This window comes from Mastomys coucha, unplaced genomic scaffold (assembly GCF_008632895.1).
Source record: "Mastomys coucha isolate ucsf_1 unplaced genomic scaffold, UCSF_Mcou_1 pScaffold5, whole genome shotgun sequence".
In the NCBI taxonomy this organism is placed as follows: domain Eukaryota; kingdom Metazoa; phylum Chordata; class Mammalia; order Rodentia; family Muridae; genus Mastomys; species Mastomys coucha.
The window spans coordinates 100769190-100783758 of record NW_022196911.1 but is presented as its reverse complement, the minus strand read 5'-3'; the positions used below and the strand labels follow the sequence as shown (position 1 = coordinate 100783758).

The 14569-nt window shown below is 47.6% G+C and overlaps 1 protein-coding gene across 2 annotated transcripts in view; it reads right to left on the bottom strand.

Annotated features, from left to right (window-relative positions):
* Positions 1–14569, bottom strand: part of Itgb3 (integrin subunit beta 3) — a 59555-nt gene that overhangs the window by 28054 nt on the left and 16932 nt on the right. For both annotated transcript variants that reach the window (XM_031351010.1, XM_031351011.1), the window contains exons 3-4: positions 4955–5150; positions 3655–3907 (exon numbers count right to left, since the gene is read on the bottom strand). In XM_031351010.1, coding sequence (XP_031206870.1) covers positions 3655–3907; positions 4955–5150 — 449 coding nt within the window. The remainder of the gene's footprint in view (positions 1–3654; positions 3908–4954; positions 5151–14569) is intronic.

Sequence of the window (14569 nt, the reverse complement as noted above, 5' to 3'; positions counted from 1 at the left end):
CTCTCTCTCTCCTTCTCTACCTCTCCTTGTCCCTCTCTCTCCCTCTCTGTCTTTGTCTCTGTGTATGTCTGTGTCTCTGTGTGTATGTCTGTGTGTCTCTGTGTGTCTCTTGTCTCTATGTGTGTGTCTGTATGTGTGTCTCTGTGTATCTATGTGTGTGTATGTGTGTCTCTGTCTGTGTGCATGTATCTGTGTGTGTCTGTCTCTGTGTGTCTATGTGTGTATGTGTATCTCTCTGTGTATGTTTCTGTGTATGTGTCTGTGTGTGTCTGTCTGTATGTGTCTGTGTGTGTGTGTGTCTGTGTGTGTGTCTCCGTGTCTCTGTGTGTGTGTCTGTGTGTGCTTCTCTGTGCATCTCTGTGTGTCTGTGTCTGAGTGTGTGTGTCTCTCTGTATGTGTGTGTATGTCTGCCTGTCTTTCTCTCTATGTATGTGTCTGTGTGTGTGTATGTGTCTGTCTTTCTCTCTATGTGTGTGTCTGTCTCTATGTGTGTGTCTGTGTGTGTGTATGTGTCTGTCTATCTTTCTATGTGTATGTGTGTCTGTCTGTCTGTCTGTGTGCACGCATGTGTGCATGTTGGTGCTAAGGATTGAACCCAAAGTCTTATGCATGCCAGATAAGTGCTCTACCACACAGCTACACCTCCAGCCTCACAGAATCACAATTACTGAGACAGTCTAGACTCCAAGCCCTTCAAGCTACTTGTGGCATCAGAACCATACCTCCAGACAGCCAAAAAATGGCAAGAATGGGAGCAATGAAAGCAGACAGGACGGATTAAACCCCGGCTCGCCATTTACCAAGCATGGGCTCTCTGATAGCCTCTCTGAACCCGTATTCCATCAAGGATGGTCACAGCAACAAGAAAAGTAATTAATACATAAGACAATCGACATCAGAGCTGGAGGTACAGCCCAGTGGCCGGATCTATATGGAGACATAATAGCGCTTCCTTCTCCTGTGAGAGCTATTGTGGGACCAAGTAAAGCGGTTCTGCAAGAACCAGTTTGGGCTCCAGATGGAGAGGTGGCTCAGCAGTTAAGACCACTGACTGCTCTTCCAGAGGTCCTGAGTTCAACTCCCAACAACCATATGGTGACTCACAAGCGTCTGTAATGGGATCTGATCTCCTCTTCTGGTGTGTCTGAAAACAGCGACAGTGTACTCATATAAATATAATAAATAAATCTTTTAAAAAAAATAGTTGGGCTCAAGCTATCATGGCTGTTATCATTAACATTTTTTTTTAGATTTATTTATTTGTTTATGCGAGTACACTGTCGCTGTTTTCAGACACACCAGAAGACCGCATGGGATCCCATTACAGACGGTTGTGAGCCACCATGTGGTTGCTGGGAATTGAACTCGGGACCTCTGGAAGAGCAGTCGGTGCTCTTAACCGCTGAGCCATCTCTCCAGCCCAGCACTTTTTTACTGCAACAATCAAGCAGATATCCAGTAAATTTACAGAACATGCACTGCTCTCCCCGACTAACTGATGTCTTTTCTGGGGAAGCATGGAGCACAGACAGAAGTTTAAAACTGTACTGTACAAGTTTTTATAAAGTTAAAAAGTAAAGCCATGCCTTGTCAGCCCAGAAATCATCATTTTAATATAGTTTATTTTTAGTTATAGAAGGGAGAGGAAAATGAGATTGAAGACAGAGAAAGTAAGTGTATATGCAGGTGGCCACGGAGGCCAGAAGGCAGCATTAGATCCCCTAGCGTTGGAGCTACAGGCTTGGCTTAAGAGCTGTCTGACTTGGGTACTGGAACTGGACTCTATCGGATCCTCTGGAACAGTGGGAAGCATTCTTAACCACTGGGCCATCTCTCCAGCAGTAGCAATCATAGTTTTAAATCCACAGTCCATAGATTTTCAGTCTTTGTCAAGTAAGCCATTCCATAGTAAACTGCTATGGTTTGAATGTGAGATGGGCCCCACAAGCTCACACATTTGAACACTTGGTCCCCAGTGGTGGCACAGTTTGAGGGAGGTTGTAGAACCTTTAACACAGGCCCTCTCTGGCATACATAGGGTTATATGGGCAAGGCTGGATTATTCCAAGACAGCTCCCTGTTCAGCCCTGGTGGCATGTAGCAAGTAGCTGCCACAGGTTCCTGCCACCGCAAACCAAGTCACTTTGGACACTTCATGCATACCTGCCATGATGGAATACATACTCAGAGACACGAGCCAAAATAAACCTCTCCTCCCGTAAGCTGCTTCTACCAAGTGTTGGATCATAATGGCAGGGAAAGTAACTACACATAAGCTAAACAGAGGCCCAGGGCTGGAGGTGTTGTTCAGAGGGAGAACACTAGCCTAGCAAACATGAGGCCCTAAGTGCAACGCCTAGAGCTCCTCCAGCCCCAGAACCACCTGGGGACCAAGTGTTCAAGCTCTTGAGCCTGTGGGCCCATCTCCCATTCGAACCATAGCAGTTTACTATGGAATGGCTTACTTGATGAAGACTGTAAATCTATGTATGACAGTGATTTAAAACTATGATTACTAGGGCTGGAGACATGTCCCAGTGGGTTGGCTTGTGTCTGTAAACAGCACTCGGGAGGCTGAGGCCAGCCTAGGCTACAGAGCAAAAATCTCTGTTAAAAAAAAATAAAAGGACTGAGTTTGAGGCCAGCCTGGTCTACAGAGTGAATTCCAGGACAGCCAAGGTGACATAGAGAAACCCTGCCCCAAAAAAAAAAAAAAACAAAAACAAAAACAAAAAGAGGTGTGAGGGCCTAGAAAGGTGAATGGAATGGATGATTTTCCAGGAAAGGACCCAGGTTTAATTTCAGCAACCACATGTGGCTCACAACCATCTGTAACTCCAGCTCCAGGGCATTCAATACCTTCTGGCCTCTGATGGCACCAGGCACACACATGGTACACAGACATGCATGCAGGCAACACTGATACACATGAAACAATAAATGTTTTTAAAATATATATTTCTATGAAGGAGATGAATAGAGAGAGAATGTGGCCATTTATATACCATTAAAGAGTTCAATAAAGTGATTTAATTTTCTTGCATTCTAATTTTGTATAATTTGAGCCCTTGATAACTATAATAAGGGCCACAGAACCAACTCCTCTGAAATCACAACTACATTCTTGCTCATCTAGATTCCTCTCTGCTTTTGACCTTGTCCCCCTCACGTCTGCTCATTTGTAACAAAGCCAAAAAGCTGGTGACACTTCTGTATAAAAGCCCTGGCAGCCGTGAACCCTATTGTCACACTTCTCCAGAGAGTAGTCCTATCTTCCGGGCAGAGAACAGGTGGCAAATGTTATGGTTCTTGCATAAAGCACCCAACCAAACAACCTGAAAGATGCCGGAGAGGTGGCTCAATGGTGAAAGCACTCGATGCTCTCCTAGAAGAACAATAGAGTTCGGTTCCCAGCTCACCTCCACCTGCAACCCCTGTCCCAAGGGATCTGACAGGCCCTCTTCTGCCCTCCGTGGTCACCCGGCAAACATACATGCAAACAGGCACAAACACATGCATAGAAAGAGAAATTAAAAAAAAATAAACTTGTGAAGGAAAATCCTGGAGCTAAAAATGGGAACCAGGCCTTGGACCAGCCTGGGGTAAAGGGAGGGGTGAGGGGGTGCTTCGCAGGCTTGTGGAGAAAGGGCTTACCTGTAACAGGGGTTTTTGATTGCCTGTGGGGGGGAGATGTACATGTACGGCGACACAGGCTTGTCCACAAAGGCCCCAAAGCCGATCCGAAGGTTGCTGGTAAGCCTGCGCATCTGAGAGGCCAGCTTGGTCCCCAGGGTCTGGATGCTGGACAGATCATCCTTCATGGAGAAAGACAGGTCCATCAAGTAGTAGATGTCTACAGGGTAGTCCTCCACCTGCCGCACTCGAAGTGAGAAGATCCTCGAGTCGTCTGAAAAGCGGGGGGGGGGGGGGGGGGGGGGTGTTAGGTTTGGTTTTGGGGGGGGAATTGTTTTGGGTTTGGTTTTGGTTTTGGTTTTTTTGGGGGGGGGTTGTTTTTTTCCTTCCTCTTCTTCTAGGATTAAACACATGAGTAGGGCCTCCATGGATCAAATTATGCTTGAAAGTTTTGGTTGCCTCCCCTACCTGCATCACACACACACACACACACACACACACACACACACACACACACACACATCTCTTACAACTCCTGCCCTCTTGCAGTCTCTTGAACATATTCTTTTCCATTCTATGATTTCCCATCATCTTTCCCTCTGGGTCCCCAGGGTCTCTATTCTAAGTCACCCAACTGTCAGTTGCTACAGTTCATACTCCGTAAAGGACAGGAACTATGCTGGGTGTGGTGGTACATGCCCATAATCCCAGCATGCATGTGTCAGAAGCAGAGAGACTCCTGCAAAGCCAAGGCCAGCCTGGGCTGCACATGAGTTCTAGGCTGACCAGAGGTACTGTGTCCAAAGTAAATAGCATCCAGCTTTTCTCCAAATCCTGTAGACACTTTGCATAGAGTGGATCTCTCTCAAGCTCTTATTGATTCAGTCAAGTCTAGATACTTCAAACAGCTCACCTTAGCCTAATAGCACTAACCCTTATCTGTCCCTACCACTTCAGCTCCCAAACAGTCCCTCTTTCTGTAGGAAAGTAGCATCTTACAACTTGCTCTCTCATCCTTTGTCTCATCTGCACCTTCACCAGAGCTATCAACTTCAGGAGAAAGCAAAGCCACGGAATCAGTGTGGTAGAGCTGGGGTTTACACTCATATCTTCTGACTCCAATCCTGACACCTCTCCTTTTCTTCCATTCTCCCACCCACAACTCCCCATCCCCACCTCCTCCTTTTTCTGCCCCATTCCTATTCTGTGCTGCCCCTCCCCCAAGAGTTCCTACTCAGACCTTCAATGGATATCCTGTTGCCCATTTGTTTCAGGTCTCTCCCCAAGACGATCCCCCCACCCACACCCATCCCATGCCTACCTGGCCGTAGTCGAAGGGCAATCCTCTGGGGGCTGACTTGAGTGATCTGGGCGCTGTCTCCAGAGCCCTTGCTGCTGAGTGGTCTAGCCTCCAGGATGTGGGCCTCGCTGATGGGGAACTCAATAGACTCTGGGGCACAGCTGTCCTTCAGCAGGTTCTCCTTCAGGTTACAGCGGGATGAGCCCTGAGGCAGAGCCTAGGAAAATAAGAGCCCAAGGGAAGGCCGACATCAGAGCTAGGGTGGCTATGCCCCCTGCCTATGGCTAAGAGCTTCTCTGGCCCTTTGGAACTAATCTAGCATAAAAGAACTGCTGTGGTCCTTTCTTGGTTAATCCATAGGGACACGCACAGGAAGGGCAAATAGACTGAGTTAGTACCTGTTCATGGTCTGACAACTGAGAAGAGGGACCATTAAGTAAGAAGCCTGCTAATCTAGTGTTTTCCAGATTGCAAAATATAGTTAGTTTGTGACTCAAAATCAAGTTCACTAAGTAAAACACAATTAAACAGAATGGAAAATACCCAAGTATATAAATAAAAGTTTCAGTGGTATTTGGAGAATCTTTTGTTTCCTGGAAGATGGGGTTTAGCACATATAACAAGTAACAATCCATGAGGTATTTCTTTCTGTGGGTCCAAAAAGTGTTTGCTGCACAAGGATGAGACCTTTAAAACCATTTGTAGATGCTGTGTGACATGCTGGCTGTTTTATAAGGTCCATGATTGTGTGTTTCCTGCCCCCTCTCTTTATCCAGGGTAAAGATGAGAGAGCAGATACTGTGGAAGGTAAAGAGTAAGAGCCCAGGAATGAGCTGGCTGAGACTGACCCTCGTCATCGTCACTACTGACTGGGGACCAGAGCATGACACACAGCTCTCCCAGCTCACTTCCTTCAGCTGTACCATGAAGGGAAAAGTCACCCTTGGCTACAGACAGCAATCAAAACCACGAAGACGGAAGGGGAAATGATGGTTGCCAGGGGCTGAGGAGGAGGAAGCGTTGTTAATGAGCCCAACGTTCTAGTTTAGTGTAATGAAATTCAGTTATGGGGACAGATGACAGTGAGGGCTTCACATTATAAATAGACAACACCATCACCTGGACACTTAAGGTGGTTACGGTGGAAAAATGAGAAAAAGGAGCAGGTAGGAAGGGGCAGAGGAGATGGTTCAGTCAGGAAAGTGTTGGCTGCACAAGAATGAAACCTGAGCTCAATCCCCAGCACCGGTGTCACACACACACACACACACACACACACACACACACACACACGCACACACCACCTGGGTATGGTGACACATGCCTGCAAACCCAGGACTAGGGAGGCAGAGACAGGAAGATGGATCCTTGAGGCTTGCTGACCAGCGAGGCTAGCCATCTCGGTGAGCTCCCGGTTCAAGAGAGACCCTGAGTCTCAAGAAATAAGGTAGAGAGAAAGGAAGACACACAGAATAGATCTCCACACATACACACACGCCACACTCACACAGAAAGGTCAAGATGGTAAATTCTGTTATATATATTCTACCACAATTTTAAAAAATACTTTAAAAAGAATTAACAATAAGAAGAACCTCTCGTCATAGGGATGCCATGCAAGGCTAAATAACACCATGTAAACAGTAGGTGCTCAGCGGCACCATGTAAACAGTAGGTGCTCAGCGGCAGCTATTAACATGCTCTGCTGATAAGTAGTTCCCCAATAAGCTACCTTTGAATAAACTCCACAGGCTGGAAAAAAATACTGTGAGGACGGGTGCCGTTCAGTCAGCTTCCTCCTTCACTCTGGACAAAAAAACACACTGACATGCATCACCTCAGACTCAGGGTCTAGGTCTATGTGTCACATGCAAGAATTAAATGTTCTTGGAAAGACACTGACATCAGGAAACATGCCTCAGATCTAGGTCACCACTAGCTAGCCATGTGACACCACAGCAGTCACTCTGAGCCTTGGTTTCCTGATTTGTTTGATAAGTAGGGTTAGCAAACATGATGGTCTCAGTTCCATCATACTCTACACAAGGCATATGTAACCAGCACTGCGTGAGCTCATGTCCAGCTGTCATGTGCCAGGTTGGGGGTACTTCTCTGAAAGCTGGCACACCTCTATCTGCCCCTAGTTCCCAATGTCTAGGTCTTCAGACTCTCCTAACCTCCACCTTTCAAAACCCATCATCAATATATATATTCAGTAACAACTATTAACATTTACTGAGCCCTCACCGCATACAGCATGGGGCAAGCACTTCAGGAAATTCACTGCAATGTTCACAGCTTGGCAATGCTAGGATCACTACTTATTATTTTTACAGGGGAAGAACCTCAAGTTAGAGGCTTCACAAATGAGGAACTCAACTTTCTCGGCAAGAAGTTGGAGGCTTAAAGAAGTTAAGCAACTTGCCCAATGTTGCAGAGCCCCAGAGGACACAATTGAGATGCCACTTAGATTTTCTGCCGGTGAGTAGCATCATAAAGTAAGTTTTGTTGCGTTCTGTGGACTAGAGAATGTAATAAAAAAGTAGAAATGCTAGTTGGGAGGAAGGGTGCCCGGAGGAGCCACAGCAGAGAATGCCCCAGGCATTCAGAGTCCAGGATGATGCAAGATAAGGCTGTGGGAAGATCTGGAAAGATCTTTCTGCTCAGCTGTGCGCCACCTGGTCACCAAGACACCTGCAGATCCATCCACAGACAGCCACACACACGCTAAAGCACAAGAGGTCCTTTCATGAGTTAAAGGCCATGTTCATGGTTATACAGTGCAGCACTAAGACACACTCACACCTCATCCTCACCCAACACCCACACTACACACACACACTACACACACATACACAACTCACACGTCATCCTCACCCCACACACTACACATACACACACACTACACACACATATACACAACTCACACGTCATCCTCACCCAACACACACACTACACACACACTACACCCTCACAGACACACTACACACACATACACACACACTACACCCTCACAGACACATTACACACATACACACTCATACCTCATCCTCACCCAACACATACACTACACCCTCACACACACACTATACACACACATACACTACACCCTCACACACACACTATACACACATATACACTCCACCCTCAGACACACTCCATTCTCACTCACACACACACACACATTGCACCCTTACACACACATACACTACACCCTCTTACACACACTCCACACACATACATACTCCACCCTCACAGACACACACACATACCACCCTCACTCATACACACACACACTCCACCCTCACACACACTATATACACTATACACACATATACACTCCACCCTCACACACATACTACACACACACTCTCCACCCTCACACACACACTCTCCACCCTCACACACACTCCACCCTTACTCATACACACACACACACTCCACCCTCACACACACACTCCACCCTCACACACACACTCCACCCTCACTCATATACACACACACACACACACACACACACACACGCACACACACACTACACATACACCCGAACCTGACCCAAACAGAAAGGCAAAGGGGCTCTGGCCTGTACCTTTCTTCTCTTTCAGCTTTTCAAACATGAGGCAGAGGAATAGCCTCCACAAGGGGAATAAGACTTAACTTTCCTGGTGACTAATGTCCCATAAGGGACACCACAGGCCATGCCTGACTGTGAGAGAAGATAATCTCTATCCTGACACCTAATGGAAAAAGCAGTGGGCAGAACTAGCGGCTGGGCCAACCAAGTTTTGTGATCAGCCACCCATCTCTGTCTGTGCCTGTCCCTCATCCTTCTAAATCCTACACTCCCAGGAAGCTGTCTCTTCCTTCTAAAGCACACATGTGTACATATACACACATGTACACACATGTATACATACATACATTCACACGTGTACACACACATCATCACCATCACTGTTATCTCTGATCCCACACATGTATACATACATACATTCACACGTGTACGCACACATCATCATCATCACCATCACTTTTATCTCTGATTCCCAACTGCCCACAGACCTCAGAGAAAATCTTCCCAGAAAGGCAGTGACTTAATCACTGGGATGCCAGAGGAGCTGAGTCTTCCCAGAGTTAAGACAGAGGCTGATGGGGGAACCAGGGAGCTGAGGGAGAACAGCAAGCCACCCAAGATCCTCAGGCTCAGCGAGGAGAGTGAACGCTTCTGAGGGGCTGGCTCTCCTCGCTCCACTTTCTAACCTCAGTCTGAATAAGAAAGAGTAGACTGCTCAGAGGTGCCGACTGTCCTTACGCTCCCTATAAATTTCCCTAGAAAAACAAAAGTAAACACTGAAAAATAAGAGCAGGCTGTCTCCCTCCCTTTACGAGGTCAGAAACCTAACAGGCTTGCTCAATGGCCCAGCTCTTCCTGAGAGCCTCCAGCTCTGGAAAGATCCCAAAGATACCAAGGCAACATCTTCAACACCGTTGGCCACAGTCCCACCCAGAGCCCAGATGGGAGAAACGATATTTCCAGGTCACTGAGAGAGAAAACTAGAAAGGGGGTTGATGTTAATGTTCTAGTTCTCAGCAAAACCGGATGTTAGACGAAAAGCGTCAAGCCACGCCCCCTGGGGGGGAAGGCGATCACCCACGGAGGTGGGAGGCTCCTGGCTCCTCTACAGTGGCTTACCTCCCCTTCCTGGGACAGTGACACGCGTAATTAGGAGCAGTCCCCCTTAATCCTGTTTAGGGAAAGTACAGCATGAATAATGGTCACTGTGATATCTGTCTCACAGGGTTGGGCCGGAGCTAAAATAAGACTGTGAGATGATTTCAAAACACAAAGTCTCAGTATGAGTCAAATACACTCAAAGCCTCTGGGGGTCCAGTGTAAATAAAAGTAGCAGGCGCTTTCCTACGGTCCCCATTATAACCGCCACTGCTACTGTACGCTCTTCCTTTCTCCTTGGAGGAAGCCCTGGGAGTGGACATGCATGTGCTAGGCGCTGCAGACTAACCCCAAACGACTAAGATTCATGCTTTGTTGGTTATGGGGATGAGGGGCATATTTCTTTCTCTGTGTAGCCCTGGCTGCCCTGGAACTCACTCTGTAGACCAGGCTGGCCTCGAACTCAGAAATCCACCTGCCTCTGCCTCCCAAGTGCTGGGATCAAAGGTGTGTGCCACCACTGTCCTGCTTCTTTCCTTTTTTTAAAGGCAGGGTCTCAGCATGTAGTCCTGGCTGCCCTAGAACTCCTTATTCAGACCAGACTGACCTCAAACTCACAGAGATCTGTGTTTTTGTCTAACCACTGCTGGGATTAAAGGTGTATGCCACCACATCCAGCAGCCACCTTATTTTTTTGATAGAAGGTCTCTCTGTGAATCTGAAGTTTGCTATTTTGGATAGGATGTCTGGGGATTTGAACTCAAGTCCTCTTGCTTGCAGGACAAATGCTCTTATCCATTGAGCCATCTCCCTAGTCCAGCCTTGAACTTAAACCTCCACCTGGATCCTCCTACCTCTACCTCCTGAGGACCAAGACTGCAGGCCTGTTGCTGCTATGCAATGCTGGGTTGAGCCCAGGATTTCATGCATGTAATGCAAGCACCCCACTAACTGGGTTACATCGCCAGACCCTACTGTACATTTTCGTTAGGGCTAAACTCAAGGTGGAAATCTATGCTCCAGGTTAAAAATAAGTATAAAGAGGGGCTAGAGAGATGGCTCAGCAGTTAAGGACACTATTCTTCCAGAGGTCCTGAGTTCAAATCCCAGCAACAACATGGTGGCTCACAACCATCTGTAATGGGATCTGATGCCCTCTTCTGGGGTGTCTGAAGACAGCTACAGTGTACTAACATAGATTAAAAGAAAGAAAGAAAGAAAGAAAGAAAGAAAGAAAGAAAGAAAGACTACAAACATGATCATAAGACCCTTATAAATGCGTGCGCACACGCGCACACACACATGCACATCCACACACACATGCACACACATGCACACACACATGCACATGTACACACATATGCACACACATGCACACACATGCACATGCACACACATGCGCACACACATGCACACAGTATAATTAGTGTCCTGAGCCTTTCCCAGGCAGATACAGAGCAGGAAGTAAGTCCCACTGGAATCTTCTACTTCCTAACCCACTCTTTCTTCCTCTTTAATTCTTGGATGTCAAGTTTGTGAGCTGGCCCACCTTCCAACCTGGCTCAGGCATCCTAGGTATCAAGTCCTAGCATTTCTTCCTGTCTTAAGGTTGCCAACTTTAGGAAATATGCAATGCCTACTAAGATAAAAATTATCTGCTATCAACGGGCGGTGGTGGTGCACACCTTTAATCCCAGCACTTGGGAGGCAGAGGCAGGTGGATTTCTGAGTTTGAGGCCAGCCTGGTCTACAGAGTGAGTTCCAGGATAGCCAGGGCTACACAGAGAAACCCTGTCTCAAAAAAGAAAAAGAAAAAAATTATCTGCTGTCTAATCCAACTTGAATTGGGTGTTCTGTATTTATCTGTTAACCTCAATTCTGCCTCTACCCACCCTGTTCAATCCCAGCCTCCACCAGTAGCAATGTTGTCTCTCTTGCTACCATAACAACTTGTTCTGATGCAATAGGCCCAGGGTCCATCCTGAGAACCTTTATATTTAACAAGCACTCCCAGCTTGTTAAATTACCTTATGATTTCGGAAAGTTCTAAACTCCAGTCTGATACCACTTGAGCCAAAAATATAGGTTCTAGCTCTGTGTGAAGCTGGTGTCTCTGCTAGCTGTACTCATCAGAGAGAAGGCATTATCCGAGTCTACGTTATCTAACCATGTCTCTGTCTCTCCAAAAACACACCCTAGGTGGGTGGGTCCAAGACACCCCACTCATCCACTTGGCTCTGTTTTCCTCTTACCCAGCCAAGTGCTTGCTATACACACCCAAGAGCTGCTGTCCTTTAAGGACCACAAGCTGAGCCCAACCAGTTGTTTTCGGAGGCACTGCCAGCATCAGCACCACTTGAAGCAGGGGAGCCAGAGGGCTAAGCAGAGTCCCCCGCCCCACCTTTGGTTGTTTAAAGTCAGGATCCAAACACTTTCAACAGTTGAGCTTACCCTGTACAGGGGAAGTCCAGCTCCCTCAGGAAAAAAGATAACAGCCATGTTCTAGTTACAGCCCAGGGTTCCTCCCAGCTTGACACATTCTGCCCCATGTCAGACTCCCCAACCCCGCCCCTCCTCCCTCTCACTTAGTGATGGTAGATGTTGGCATTCACTTTATTCCATTCTGAAGGGACCATTTCATTGGACTTTCCACCTCCCTTCTTTGGTCTCCTTTGGTCCTGGTTGCTACCCATTTCCCAACTCCAACCCATCAACAAGCTGATCCTTCCCTCCCTCTGGCCCCTCAGTCTGCCCCAGAGGGCAAAGATTCACCATAGTGATCGGTAAATATTCCACAATTGCATCTAGTCACATGGAATCTGTTCACATGGCCTAAGGAGGGGCTTTGGCTGGTCAGAACGCAACTCTAGTTTATCCCTATAAGATCCAGATGGGGGGGGGTGGGGGGCAGAAGAGGGAGAACTATGGTTGAGTGGCAGTAGGCCTTCCTCAGGGAGCTCCTCTCTGCTCCCCTCTGCTCTGGCCAGCCAACGTCAGGCCATCCAACCCAAACACGACACCCTCTGCATCCATTTCCTTCTTCTGGAATTGTTGCAGAGTTACAACAATTCCTCAGAAAGGAAGCTTAGCAAAACCATGATGGTGACCTGAGGCAGGAGGATATGACAAACCAGAAGGAAGACAGCCACGCCACGCTTGAGCCTCCAGCGCAGCCCAGAGGGGAGGGGCGCCTGTGGGGGTAGAGAAGAATGGGCTCACCCTCCTCCAAGCCCCAGAGAATGTTTCATTCGCTAAATGAGCTCAATCTGGCCCAGATGTGAGGCAGCTGCCCTTAGAAGCAGTTCCCATGTTGAGCAGCAGAGGCCAAGGCTGTGTATGGAGCTGGCTTTGGAGGCTCTGGCAGCCTCTGAGGGGTAAACACAGCCTTCTGCTTCCTTCCTCCCCAGTCTGACCAGGAGGTTGCCTTTTTAGGAAACCCAGGGGATCCAGAAGAGAAGCAGACAGAGATGAGGAAAAAGCTAGAGTGGTTGAGGCTATAGGGCAGAGGCTGTAGCTCTACTGACTGAATCAAGTGGCTGAGGAGCAGCCAGCTCAGGTAACCACCTGCTGGGGGTACTGACTCACTCCCACTGGGACTGCTGGGAACCTCCCCAGCCACAGGCTTCCCCTACCTCCCCATCACCTCTTGCCAGCTCCAAATTCCCAGCCTGCCCACAGACATGGCCAGGCCCTCAGACACACTCATTCTCTAGGGACTTAGACACAACAAACCCTCTGCCTAGACACAGCTAACCCTTTCCTGTCATCGTCTGGGCCTCGACAATGAGGTGTGCTCCTCCATCCATTGGTACTTTAGAGAAGGAAGGAAGGAAGGAAAGAAGATAGAGGGGTATCATTGTCAGAGAGAAGGGAGGAAAAAAGGATCTCTAAGAAAGTATACACAAACACACACACAAACACATGCACATGCACAAATTCACACACAAGCACAAACACACATAAACATACACACAAACACATGCACATGCACAAACACACACACAAACACATGCACAAACACACACACAAACACACACATGCACAAACACACACACAAACATACATACACAAACATACATATAAACATACAAACACACACAAACATACACACAAACACATGCACATGCACAAACACACACACAAACACACACATATACACACAAATACCCACACACAAACACACACAAATGAATACACAAAACACACACACATGCACACACACAAATACACACATACACACACATATACACAAACACACATGAACACACACACACAAACATAAACATACACACAGACACACAGAGACACACACAAACATACACGAACACACACACAAGATTCCTCTTCTGGGTTTTTAGGGGGCGTTGGTTTGGTTTGGTTTGGCTTGGTTTGGTTTGGTTCTGGGGAAAAAAATAAGCTGGCATCCTTCTATACCCCTAGCACCCCTCTCATTTCGAGGATAAAGCCCTTCTTCCATGAGACATTCCAGCTCAAAGCAAGCACAGGCTCACAGGCTAGGGAGGGGTAGCAACAGTCACAGTAGGAGATGCCCAAGCAAACTGGCTGGAGCAGAAGTACAGAACAGGCTGCAGGACTCGCTGCAGCTTTCCACCATGCATCCTGGGGAGGCTTCGCCTAGTCTTGCCCAGAAGGGGAAAAGACTGCATTTAGGAGGAAGTCGTCCTGTGTGTCTGCACCTATCCAGAAGCACCTAAATCTACTGAAACAAGGTGTCTAGGGCATACTGGGTGGGGGTGGGGAGCCACACACAAGGTCAAACGAATGCTACAGGTTGGGCGCCAAGTAATTTGGGGCTATATTATCCCCCTATTAAATAGCTATCGATTGCCCACCTCTGGGTTCGACTTAACATTCTTAAGACTACTAAGTAAAGTCCTTTCTAAAATTTGCAGGCTCCTAGCTCCCACCAACCCCCTAGCTCCCACCAACCCCCTAGCTCC